Here is a 14,352-nt window from a genome sequence, read left to right as displayed (position 1 = left end):
TTCTTCAAGCTTTCACTGATGTTGCATATTCTCAGTGTATTATTGTATGCATGTTGTTCCTCTCCCTGACAAATCTCATTCTATAGAATTTCCTGTTGCATTCCGTGTGATAATTTTCCATACAACTTGAAAAGATCTATTTACCTTTAGTTATTGTGAGAAGATGATGTGAAGTACCCAGCTTTTGTGGTTCAGTCTTTTTTATTTTTCTGTGGATATTTGGACTTGACTGGGGCAAAAGTTTCTCATTGTGGTTTTATGAACTTTGCAAAGAATCCATCTTTCTGCTTGGTCTCCACCCTTGATGTTCCCCTTTGACTTCTTCAACTTAGTTCAGTTGTTTTTAGGCATTGAGTTCAATTGCTTTGTGGCATTTTTTACTTTTATATAACCACAAGAATTGTGCACATTGAAATTACACATGATAAACCAAAGCTGGTCAGAAATTACACATAATAAGCCAAAGCTGCTCAGATGTTTCAAATGGCAAAAACAGAATCATCTCTCTTTATATTGGCTCTGGAATAGTGAAGGAAAGTTGAATCAGATTAGACTCAATGGGAGTCAGATTTCATTGTCTTAAAAAGTATTGCACACATTTCATCTCATGCTTATGTACAGTTTGTGCTTTTGTTGCAGGTTGTTGGTTTCATAGAAAAAAAAAGTCTGTTCTCACTTTGTTATTTGGGTTTTGTGTAATTTAACAAGGATGGGTGGAAATCCATGTTATCTGAAATTTTGGGGGTTTGTCTGGATCTTGATTCTTTTTGTTACTTGTATTGCTCAAGCATACTGACATCGTTGCCTACATTTCTTGAACTGTGCCTTCATTTGCCATGGTATTCTGTTTTCTAAAGTATGAATTTTGCACCAAAACGTGCAGTGTTTGCAACTTTGAAATGCATGTGTAATAGGGCCCGATCTGCAAGCATTTTGTTTTTGTAATAATTGCACCATATTAGTTGATTGTATAATTGTATATATACCCTTTGTCAAGTTATCATGGAACTGTACAGCCAGTGTCTTGTTTTTTAAAAAAGATATTTATTAGAGTTATTACAGGGTAGTGTTGCTACTGTTTAGCAATACTCTAAAATGCATTTTTCTTTAAATCAAATTTTGTACTGGCCTTTGTGGATTTGCTATGTGAGAAGCGTTTTGATCACTGGTAAACCGATTACCATTTTCACCCAACACTAATTTTCTGTTCTGATTCAATATCAGTTAGACATGCAAATAATTTTACTATTGAAGTGTAAAGCAGACATGATGATGCCATTAATTTTTTTCTCAGTACACCTTTGACATACACTTCAGTCCATGTGGATAGTGCCAAGTCATATAAAAATACTTTGTCCACTGTTTCACTTTTCTTGTGAACAGCTCTAGCAATAACTAATTCACACAGAAAACCAGCTGCATAGTATACAAAATTTTTCAATATTTATTTCATGGGCTGCAGCACCAACATACACTCATTCAGATCCATGATTGGGCATCGATGACTTTGTATTCCACCATTTAGGAATTCCCAGTTTTTAGGGATGGGTGCTTACTGGATGTGTTCATGTTTACATGACCCACCAAATTGATAAACAGATTTTTAACTTGCATCCTTGAGGGTTAAGGTACTAGTGGTGGTGTGTGTCCATCGAGATCGATGATGACCATCGTTGTCATCCAGCTGGGGGATGGGGGGAGGGTGGTGGTGAGGGGGGAGGGATACTCATGAATCTATCTGTGAATGTGCAGATGGCTGAATAGTCCAATCTGGGCACGAAATATTCGCTGACAGTTGGGGCAGACAAAGACAGGCATATCATTGTCAGGGAGCTTGTTTTCCCGTGACTTTCTGGCCTGCCTCTTCTGAACAGCTGCAGCAGTCCTGTTGGCCTCGCACAACTTGGCGCCTTTGTGCACAGCAGCGCACCATTTGTCACGGTCCACTGCAGATTCCTCCCAGGAGTCAGGGTTGATATCAAACACTTTCAGAGAGACTTTCAGAGTATCTCTGAAGCGCTTCTTCTGACCTCCGTGTGATCTCTTCCCTTGTTGCAGCTCACCATAGAAGAGCCTTTTGGGCAGTCGATGGTCTGGCATGCGCGCCATGTGTCCAGCCCAGCGAAGCTGGGACTGCATCAGGATGGTGAAGATGCTAGAGGTACTGAGTCAACAAAAACAATGACTTGGGAGACAGGATGAAATTACCATCAACTCACCAGGCATGGCTGGGATTTGAACCACAGATCCACTGGAAAGAAGTCCGAAGTGAATGTGGCCTTTTTGGTCATCTAGGTTTTCAGCAATAAAGTAAAAATCAGCAGAGTCTGCACTAGTTGGGTCACGGTAAAGTATGTGTAATTAAATCAGCATTTTGACAAGAGGCAATTTTGGCTTTGCTGTGAGTGTAGGACAAGATGCAATTCTTGCTATCACTGCATTTGGGGAAAAAAAAAAAAAAAAAAAAAAGTCAAGAAACAATACTGTGATTTCTGAATTGAACAGGGGATAAGGAAAAAAAAACCTATGTGACTCAACAGTGTGGTTTCCTGTTCTAAAAATTCTATCAGAACCTAGAATCACAAAAAAACTTCCAGAACTTTTTTAATATTGGCACAACCAGATGTGAGATGAATGTTGATCGTTATACATCTTGGAAGGGGTATGAAAAATATTGTATTCATAGATATAAATTTTGCACACATAAACATGTACTTGCTAACTCAGGGTTTCACTTGCATACTTGACACATGATTATCAGACATCAATAAAGGGGAAATTATTAGAGACTGAATGGATACATCATTGAATGCCAATTGAATTATCCATGAATTGGTTGCGGAGTACTTGAATGTTTTCATTAATATCGTTTTTGTTGATTTTATTTTGTTTGAGGTGTATTCTTTTGTTGTGCATCGATGATGTGCATTATCTTATGTGTTCTCACTCTGTACAGTTCTTCCTTTGTCTTTCAGTTTTACTCTTGAAAGTCAGAAGAGTGGAACATGTATTCTATTAGGCAGGCCTGAGGGGGAAACTGCCATCTGTTATGATCTCATAATTCAGAGATATTCTTTTTCACTCAGCTAATACAACCACTTGTTCATGTCTCCACAAATTATCTTTTCATCATTGAATTAGGGCAACCCATTCATAATGGTTTCTTCAGCATTCATGGGCGGCAACTCACATATGCTCTCTCGTAACAAAGTCAGCAGGACTTGTTACCACCATGTTGGCGGCAACCATACTCTGTTTTCAGGGGGGTGCATCCTGGGTGTGTTCTTGTTTTCATTATCCACTGAATAATGACATGCATCAAGACATGAAGGGGGTTCAGTCACTAGCAGATCTGCACATGTGTTGACCTGGCAGATCAGAAAACCCCTTAACCCCACCAATTGGGATTCGAACCCAGCACTCTCAGTTTAAGATTTAAAACCACTCAGATGTTACACCTAAGTTTTTAGATTGTTCTTATCATCAAATAATACATTTGCATGTCTCATTACTTTTTTATTGTCTGTAATACACAATCACTTATCTTGGTGATTTACATTTGCAAATGACACATGTACATGTTGCTTATTCATGATAGTGCGAGATCCTTTTATATGCAAAGCATCATGTCTATACATAAAATGAGGAACTGTGTACCGATATGTGAAAATAACTAGTAAGTGTTGAATTATGAATTCATGGTTTCCATCAATCTTAGGCTGGTAAATATGTTCTGCTTAACTAGTTCAGAAAAATGTCCCATGTATAGTTTTTCTTTTGTCCAAAGCCTGTGAATATTTTATTTTGTAGTGTTACCTTTTATCATTGCACAAGCATTGTAAGGTGAATGTGTTTTAAAAGATGAACTGTCGTCAAAGGAGATATGAAAGAATGTAACATACATTATTCTGAATAAAGATTTTCATCATTTTCTTTCTTCGGTGGATAAAAATTGACACCTAACAATGCCAATAGCCATTTTTGTCTAAATCTGTTACCAGCATCAGTTTTGGGCAGATTTTTTGTTTCATCTAGAAATAACATATTTTCTTTGGGTAGTGAGTTTTGTGATTTCTCATTGTTTTCATCAGCAGGCTTTGAGGAATTTGAGTTCAGTTTTTGTGGTACAAGTGGTCATCTTTTGTGGGGTCAAGGATTCTTTTAGTTTTTTGTTTACTCCAATGCCAGGTGACTTCAAAGGTTATTGCAGAGGAGAGGATTTTTTTTTTTTTTTTTTTTTTTTTTTTTTTTTGTGGGGTTGATTGGGGAGGGTTTGAATACCCTGCTTGAAACCAATGTTTGATAATGATGATTGCAGACACAACAAATGCGTAACACACTAGCACCTTATTCTTTTCCTCACCATGTTCTGTGTTATCTTCAGAATACTTTTGGCTACTGGGTAGTACGTTTTCATTGTAACTGACATGAGGCTGGGATGCATGGGCGATCTTAGTAGCACAAAGTTGGCTTAGTGATAAGACTAATATACCAATGGTATTTGCATACTTAAGAGAATTCTTACTGCAATGCAAACTTAGTGCTGCAAAGATATCTCGTACTTCACCCCCCCCCAAGTTGCCTTACAATAAGTTATTTTTTCACATCGGTTTCAGAACTGTTATCCTTTGATCATGTCATGTGTCATATTTGGCATCCAGTACACTTCATTTTATACATTCGGGTTACATAATATATAAATTGTAATATCCTTACTAAGTTAAACAGGATTCTTCTTCTTGTTCTTGGTAAATGATTGTAGAGTTACTTATCCATCAAAGTTGCACCTCTATTTTCAGTCTGAAGGGAAACATGCAAAGCACTGGTAAAGGAGTTTACTACATGCTTATCCTTTTGTGGTTTTACACGGTATACCAAAATCAACACTGCTGGTTTGGTGCAGAATACAAGTGGACTTTGAACACATCACACTGAACAACAGATGCACTAATCACATATTTTTATTCAAAAAATCCTTTAGTTTCAAGGGGGAAAAAAAAGAAGAAAAAAAAGAAAAAAAAACCTATAACTGTGACACCAAGCACTCTGTGGCCCATATAACAACTAAGAAGACACTGTCACTAATTGCAGTGTGGGGGCTGGAGGGCAGCCGTAGGACCCTTGTACTTCCCTGTCCTGTTCACTGGTGCTGTTCTTCTGTCAGCTCTAGTGGTACTTGGCATGGCGATGGTTGGCTGTACATAGAAATGTTAATGTGTAAGTCATAGCAAACAAAAAAGTGTGCAATTTCTTGTCCACCGAGTAAAACTGTAAATGTGTAAGTCATATAGAAAACAAAAAGAGTGATATTAATTTCTTTTACAAATTACACTATTCATCTTGAATTCCAGTACACAGCCATACCCAGGCTCATTTTTCCACCCTCTCAACTTATCAGTCTATGTAATTAGACTTCCATAAGATCGAAAACCAGAGGAAACTGCACTGCTGCTGAGTTGTTTCAGTGGTGTTCAGTTGTGCCGTTAAGTGTTCCATTTCAACATATGCATGACACCAGCCCACCAAATGATGGCAGTCGCTTTAGCCTGGAAGCCATACTGAGTGTGTGCAAATTATTACCATCAGACAAACACCGACTACAGTCTATCTCTTTTGGAATTGTAATGTGGCAAATTTAGCAAACCTTTAACCTGGTCCACATTGTCACTAGCTGCCTGTAACACCATGCTTGAACCAACAGGCACTGATTTCCACTGCTTTACTGGGAAAAGTGTTAGTGTCACAAACTAGTGACTCAAGACTGAAGCCACATGCTAGCTCTTTAAAACTGAGTGTGCTAGTGCTGGTGCTTCGTGGTTGTGTCCATAAAAGCACTGTTTGAAAATTTCCTGAAAACGCTAGGGCCTGACTGAAGCAAATATGTATATTGCAAAATGAAACAGAGTACACCCCTGTCACATTATCTCAAACTTAAAAAGTTAAATGGACCTTTATAGCAAAAGCATCCTCATTCATCATAACCCAGGACAGGCACTAGGTATGTCTGGCATCATGAATCAACAACGGGCCTGGACGGATGAATGACAACCGGCACCACTGAACATCACAATCACAAAACTGACATGGTCATAGTGCAGGGATTTTCAACACCAGTGTAGGAATATAAAATTAAAACTAGTCTTATCAAAATGCTGAGAGAACTTCAAACTACTACTCTTTACCTTGACTTGGGAAACCATCAGATTAAGCAACATATTCAAGGCAAAGCCAATTTTCCTAAATATATAATTGGCAATAACTTTTTTTTTTCTTTTTTCTTTTTTTCAAACTATGAATGAATGAAATATTCACAATTTTAGACTTAAGGAACAATTCTGGTGAACTTGCTACTTTGTTCCAAACAGCCAGTGACTTCAAATAAACTCTTTGTCCTTTTCTGAATGGTTCACAACTTCTAATCAATTGACATGTTAACACCATTCACCAGAGGCTTTAAATGACAACCTCAAACAAAATGGCACTTATAACGACCAGGTAATTTGGCAATGGCAATGTATTTTGAAACAAAAATATATAAAAATAAAATTTTAAAAAGCGAAGCATCTCTTCATCTCATCACATACCCTTTTTATGATCAAATCAGAAATATAATCTCAAAACATAAATATCACCATTCTGATCTATCATGTAAATGAACCTGGAACACGAAACTTTTAAAAAAAAAAGTAAAAAACACATGTTGCCTTAGGCTTGACTTCCCAAGATGCCAAGGGTTTTCTATAAAAAATTTAAAAAATACTGATAGTGAATACAACATTATTTTAAAAATACTGATAGCGAATACAACATTATTTTTATTACAAAGAACTTACTGTGGGAACGGTACTGCAGGAAGTAGTACATCACAGCCAGTCCTGCACTGAACTGAACCAATGGAGCGATGGTCGTCTTCTTGGCAAGCAAGTACTTGGTGGCCCAACGCCAGTAACCTTTAGGACAACAAAGTAAGTATATATATATATAAGGGGATGGGGGTGGTAAGACTTTTCTGGAGAAAATATTAATAAGACGCTGACACAAAAATTTTATTTTGAAAAAGAAAACGGGTACACAATCTCTCTCTCTCCATATATATACATATATTGTGTGTATATATATATATATATAATGGAAATCTAAGCAAGTTAATATTAACTATTCTAGAATTGGACTTCCATTTGTCATCAGTTCAAAAAGCAACAATCAATCAATGACTATGGACACATTTACCCGACACTCTTCTACTTGCAACTTACTTGAAAAGCCAACAAAATCTCAATACCAAAGGAGTGAGTAAAAAAACAAAGGTCATCTAAAAGTAAATAAATAAAAACAATAGTCGTTTCCTTCCTTCATACTTGATTAACACAACTATCTACCAAAATAAAGAACCATTATATTACAAGCTAATCAAGGGGAGATGTGTCCAGACAAACTTATATTCTCCAATTGATGCTTCAACTTCTCTCCAGGTCAACAACAAAGAAGCACAGTGTCTGACCTCAACTCCAGTTTAGTGATGGCCACCTACCCTATGGGGAGAGACAGTCCCACTGCCACATGCAGGGAAATTCACCAGTGCAAGAAATATGCAGATCCCAACATCTAAGATATACTCACTCTTTTGAACTAAGATGAAGATCACCTAAAAATGTGCGTAAGTTCAGTGAATTTTTAAGATCATACAATTCATAGACAATAAAATCAGATGATATTCATCTACATCATGTTTGTAGACAATAAAATCAAATTATATTCATCTACATCATGTTTCTTCCCTCTAACAGTCTAAGTCTCACTTCGTCACATGCGTGCACACACACACACACACACACACACACAGAATAAAATACCTCTCATGGTAGCAGCCACCATGGCCTGTGGGGTGTAACTACGGCGGCTCAACCATGATCCAATCTCGCCCACCTTCACCTGGCCCAAAGGAATATCAGCTGCACACATAAACAAACACTGAATAATCTTAACAAACACAAAACTAACTTGTCTAGTGCTATTATCATCAACAATGACTGAAAACTTTGAGTGAACATAACAAATAAACATGATAACACTAATCCAATTTAATCAAGAATTCTTAATCTCTGTCACACTGGGATGCAATGCAATTTATATAGAGCCAGAACACTTGTTTGCTTTGTTTTGGTTACTTGGGGGTGGGGGGGGGGGGGCAGGGGTGAGTGGTTTGAAAATACATTAATGAATACACACACACACACCACACACACACTTTATAATACATTAATGGGAAAAATAATGAAAACAAAATCACATGCATGTATATCTACAATTTCAGTTTCAAGGAGGCATCAAACTCAAAACATGGAATAAACCATATACACTACATAGCTGACTGAAAAAAAAAGAAAAGTGAGGAGAAGCAGGTGCCTGATCTATCCACGGACCCAATCCGGCAATGTGTCAGTCAAACCTTGAGGTATGTAGATCTGAATGCATGTAAAATATACTAACCCCCCCCCCCCCCCACCCCCCACCCCCCCCCCAAAAAAACCCATTAAACTCATCAAACAAAATAATGTAAATTTATTCATAAAAATTTTGTAAACAATAATAAGATAAAAGCTTCACATGTATATTACATTAAATATAAAGAAAAATTATAAGAACAAAAAAATGAATAAAAATGGGCCATGCTCAGTGAAATCGGATGCAGATGAGGTATGCACAGCAAACTGACCCAATCTCAGTCTGGTTTGATTATCGAGTTTAGGGATGTAGAATACAAGTGACCAATGGTTATTATCTACAGACTGTTTAAGCTAGAGGTAATCTACTAGACAAATAAAAACAGAGCTGCATCTTTTCACCCAATCTTTCCAGCCTCCAGACTTAAACACTGAACAATGACCTCTACCTACCCTTTTGTGCTCTGTGTCATGATCTCAGTCCATAGTCACTTATAGTGTCTACATTTATTTATCATCCCATCCAACTTGGCATCATCAAAGGTGCCAGCATATCATTACCAATCAAATCACTTCAGTTTAACTTGACATCACGCCATTTTGTTCTTTTTATCCCAAAGGACAACTTCTACAGAACTTTGCTATGAACAAAATACGATACCGCTTTTTGTTACAAAAAGTGGGACATGGCAAAATTCTACAAATCTAACTGCAACTACTAAAACAGCCGAAGAGCTGAAAACCTAACCATTTTCCTTTTTTCATAACTGAAAACCTAGTTCTAACCAACTTCTATTTTCAATCATATTAGTCTTGGAAGCTAAATTGTGACTGTCTAATCACAAAAACAAAGTAGTAAATAACTGCAAAAGTCTAATGAAATAAAATTTAAAAAACATTAATTTATATATATATATAAACCCACATATATCCTAGTGTGCCATGATCAACTGATCAATTCAAAATTAATCTAGGGTAGCTGCCAAATTTGTTGCCGCTGAAACTTTCTCGAAAACAGTAAAAGTCTAACATCTATGTTTCATTACTCTAAAACTGTATTCTGATCATCCTTGTAACGGCCATAATCAACATACTGAATACTTTGCCACATACGGGATGTGTGGAGGTAGAAATGCCTTGACAGAAAGTAAAAGAAAGATAAAAGAAGGATATAATCACTGGAATACTGTTCTAGGTGACATTACTACTTTTCGCTTTTCACCCACTCGGGGGCTAGCTGATTCCAACCATCCTAAGGATAAGCCAGGCCCTCCAAACAAATAAAAATAAAAAGCAGTATTTTATTAGTTCTAGGGAAGAGAGTGGGAGGAATGATGGGGGGAGGGGGGATCTATTCCTACCAAATCTAACAGTTTGACACCTTTGACTTGAATGTGCCAAGCTGAAGGGCACCAGCTGCCACAGCCGTTTCTGCCAGCCAATTCAAATTCCTGAAGGTAACTGGAAGGAATGAGAATTTCCTATACTGGTTTCTGCACTGGATCTGGCACAGTTGATGGTAATGGCCTCTTCTCTGCCAAACAAGTGTGGAGTGATGGCCTAGAGGTAACGCGTCCGCCTAGGAAGTGAGAGAATCTGAGCATGCTGGTTCAAATCACGGCACAGCTGCCGATATTTTCTCCCCCTCCACTAGACCTTGAGTGGTGGTGGTCTGGACGCTAGTCATTCAGAAGAGACGATAAACTGAGGTCTCGTGTGCAGCATGCACTTAGCACATGTAAACGAACCCACGGCAACAAAAGGGTTGCTCCTGGCAAAATTCTGTAGAAAAATCCACTTCGATAGGCAAAAACAAATAAAACTGCACGCAGGGGAAAAAAAAAAAAGGGTGGTGCTGCAGTGTAGTGACTCGCTCTCCCTGGGGAGAGCAGCCCGAATTTCACACAGAGAAATCTGTTGTGATAAAAAGAAATACAAATACAAATACAAAGGGCGGGGACAACCTTGAACCTGTCTGTTATGGATTAGTTGTTCAGGACCTTATACAACACAACTCAATCTTGCCACTCTTCTGTGATGCTGGAGAGAGTACTGTCCAAATCCATTTACTACCATAGCCATACATGTGCACATTCTGTTTTCTTGTGGGTTTAAGTGGTTGAGGGGGGGTGGAAGGCATGTGAAAGACTATTCAATACGACAATAGTTATAATTATGTATCTTTTAAATGGGAGAGGGAACACCCGAGAAGGGGAAGGCACTAGAATTTAAAATATAAGACTAGCAAACATGGGTATTTATAATCTGAACATGTTAAAAAAAAACATTATATATATATATATATAAACAACTTCGTGTCCAGTTCTTCACACAAAAGCTGAAATAAAATATAATTTTTGTATAACTAAGATTCAAATTTTCATTTAATATTTTTGCAGGGTAAAAAAAAAAAAAAGTTGCACAGTGTTATTTTGAAGAAATATGAACAGCTTACAAGTTTCTTAGATTAATTATTTGATGTATAAAGTTCACTCTAAACTAAATAATAGCATGCTTCCTAAACTTACCTTTAGACTTTGTACAATTTTGTACCCCCCAGAGGGTGTTCTGGGGGTGGGAGTTAAACCCAATGCTCTTATTAATGTTGTTATACAAGTTTACATTTTACTTGATGTGCATATATGTAAATGATTGGGATGTATGGTGTTAACCCCCACAGTTACCCTACTCCCAACCTTTCAACACATTTATTTTCAATCTGAAGGGAATGTTTCACCTTTACACTGTATCGTTTAATCAAGAGTGACTGAGTGGGAAACACAAATGTTACCGAAATTACTTTAAAATTCACTAGATAATTATTGATAATAATATGTTTCATCCTATGACATAAATTTCGATCACGGCTTTCACTTGGCATAGATACGATCACTCGGACTAGGGTCTAACTGTAAGGCAAAATCGAGTCGTCTGAGCTGCCACCGCCGGCCCACTGGCTGTCAGTCTCACTCTTTCAGTACTAAAAAAAAAGTAATATACTGGAATGTGTATGAAAGCTCAACTGCCTGGTTATATGGAGAGCTTCCGAGAAATACACAACTATACATTGGGTTGCTTGTTACTTTCTGACGCGTTGAAGTGCCTACAAACTGATCTTTTAGTTTGTCACTTGCACTTGCAGGTGCACGATTTTGCTCGCCAAGCAAGCCCAAGGTCAATGATGACGAGTTTAAAATGAGTCTTAGGTTAAAACACACATTCGTGCAGCAAAATAAAATTATTACTACATAGCACGGTAGTCCTTACCTTTTCCGTAGAAACGCCCTGGGTGATACGGTCCATGAATTCGTGGATTAAATTCAGGAGGATATTCACCAAGCCCCATGTTGCCGCAAGTTGTGAGCAGTCGACTTGACAGAAAAACGTCACTTCCGCAAGGCCGATATATTGAGCTTATCTCCCTTGACAGAGAGCACACAAAAGACATCCAACTACACGTGTGAGTGTGTGTGTGTGTAGCAGTTCAACAAACTTAACACTGATTGGGAGTCACCTTCTCACTGAATGCTCCTGACAGGCCTTTGCACCGTACGCTTTGGTTATGCTTGATGCACCGTGCGCGATGGGCTTCAGAGACAGCATTGAAGCACACCGCCACTGACCTGCAAGTTCATGAGATAATATTTCATCTTTTAAAATAATCTCTCTCTTTTTTTGCACCAAACCATCATTGCACTGTATGAAAGCATCCTCCATTCACCAGTCACAAGTTTATAACTGAGAGGATGCAAGCATGCCCCAGAAGTTTGGTCGGTTGATCTCCCTCTCTCTCTCTCTCTCTCTCTCTCTCTCTCTCGTTGATCCTTGCGTTTGCTGTTTGTTTTTTGTTGTTGTTTTTTTGTTTGTTTGTTTTCCTCAAGGCCGGCCTGACAAAGCGCGTTGAGTTTCGCTGCTGGTCAGGTGGCATCCGCTTACTTGTATCAGATGTGTACAGTGACTGACGCCTCCTTGAGTAACTAATTGAACTGAACTGCTGGCGTCCCACCATCTCCACTGAGTGTTTCAGTGCATTTTAACTGACATCATGGGGGTTAGGGGGTGCACGGGAGGGGTAGTACCTCTAGAGGGGGGGCTTGTCACGCTCTTCCGGGAGTGGTTCGTCCTCTGTTGGTCCCCACCAGCACCCAGCTCTCACCTATGGGTCCTAGAAGCTGCTAGCATGCGGCAGCGCCCAACCCCCGGGCAACGGCTTTGACAGGTTGGCTAAACTAGGTGAGGGTTGCTGACGGGTCTCAAACCCTCGGTGAGTTAGGGCTTGTCTACCCAAGCATGTGAAGACTGGATCCAGTGGACTCTGCGGAAGAAACCTTCAGTCATGGTTCAACGGAGAGGAAGGCGGTTGCAGCAGAGCACTGTGGAGTGCTGAGGGCAGGATGAGGCACATAGGACATCCTGGTCATCCACTGCATCAGTTTCCATCTCCAGTCGTCTTGACCTCGTCTTGCCACTGGATACAGACGGTCTCGGACAAGAGAGTGAGGTCGACGGTGCGCAACTCCTCCTCACTATAAACAAAGTCATCACGCAAGTCATCAGTCATCAGTCATCCTTCATCCCATACCATCATTTTCCCCAAGCCCTGTGGCGACAGGCGAGCGACGAAGCGACAGGTGTGGGTACACTGGCAGTCGTAGCCGCGGACCTGCACACAGGCGGCTCAGGCCATAGGGTCGTTTTTCACTGACTGGAGCAGTGGTGGAGATCGGCAGCCCCCTGAGCGACTGAGCAGCCCTCTTCAGGACAGCACTGCTCACCTCCATGGCATGAGGAAGGGGCTAGAAAAAGTGCCGTAAACATTGCCTGCTCCACACCACCCTAGTCAGCATACCGCGGCTGACGGGGACCCTACTCAAGTGGTCGACACACAAAGGAAAGAAAGAAGAAAACAAGGAGCACCCCATTGACCATTGCCACATGGAACGTGCGTACGCTTCTGGACAGAGGCGACTCAGCCAGACCACAGAGACGCACAGCACTCATTGCGAGTGAATTAGCCAGGTACAACATCGACATCGCTGCCTTAAGTGAGACAGACTGGCAGAAGAAGGCGAACTCTGCGAGCGAGGCGCAGGCTACACCTTCTTTTGGAGTGGTCGCGGACCTGAAGAGAGACGTGAGGCTGGAGTTGGCTTTGCAGTGAAGCCTCGTTGGCAAGCTGGCTGGCCCCCCGAAAGGAGTGAACGATCGCCTGATGACGATGAAATTCCCTATATGCAACGGGAAGAAGTTTACCACCATTGTCAGCGCCTAGGCGCCTACCATGACCAACCCGGATGAGATCAAAGACAAGTTCTACAAGGACCTGAACGCTGTCATCACCACTGTTCCCAACGCAGACAAGCTCATCATTCTTGGTGACTTTAACGCGAGAGTTGGTTGTGACAGCACCTCCTGGGAAGGCGTGATTGGGAAGCTTGGGGTTGGTAACTGTAACAGCAATGGCCAACTACTTCTCCAGACATGTGCTGAGCATGACCTTCTTATCACAAACACCATCTTCTGCCTCCCTACCCGTAACAGGACGTCATGGATGCATCCTCGCTCTGGGCATTGGCATCTCATCGACTTTGTCATCGTCAGGAAGAGGGACAGGCAGGACGTACGAGTCACGAGGCCCATGTGCAGCGCCGAGTGCTGGACAGACCACCGCCTTATCGTCTCCAAGCTCAACCTCCGCATCCAGCCCAAGAGACGGCCTCAGGGCATGAAAGCACTCAAACACCTGAACGTCAACAAGCTGGAGCTAAGCAACATCAAGCAGAGCTTTGCTGACACCCTGGAGGAACGCCTTGAGTCCACCGTGCTGGACAACCAGAATGTGGAGGTAGCATGGGGCGCACTGCATGAGACGGTGTACAACACTGCCATGGAGTGCCTGGGGCCTTCT

At 40.4% G+C, this 14,352-nt stretch overlaps 1 protein-coding gene across 1 annotated transcript; it reads right to left on the bottom strand.

Annotated features, from left to right (window-relative positions):
- Positions 1 to 4,945: 4,945 nt before the first annotated feature.
- On the bottom strand, positions 4,946 to 11,865 carry LOC143282964 (putative ATP synthase subunit f, mitochondrial). The gene is made up of 4 exons (XM_076588895.1): positions 11,712 to 11,865; positions 7,854 to 7,952; positions 6,834 to 6,950; positions 4,946 to 5,195 (listed from the first exon to the last, which is right to left on the bottom strand). Exons 1-4 carry the CDS (start codon positions 11,788 to 11,790, stop codon positions 5,167 to 5,169), a joined length of 324 nt encoding a protein of 107 aa, XP_076445010.1. The 5' UTR covers positions 11,791 to 11,865; the 3' UTR covers positions 4,946 to 5,166.
- Between the last annotated feature and the right edge of the window lie 2,487 nt (positions 11,866 to 14,352).

The sequence above is a fragment of the Babylonia areolata genome, chromosome 1 (genome assembly GCF_041734735.1).
Source record: "Babylonia areolata isolate BAREFJ2019XMU chromosome 1, ASM4173473v1, whole genome shotgun sequence".
NCBI lineage: Eukaryota > Metazoa > Mollusca > Gastropoda > Neogastropoda > Buccinidae > Babylonia > Babylonia areolata.
This window is presented reverse-complemented; position numbering and strand designations above follow the sequence as displayed.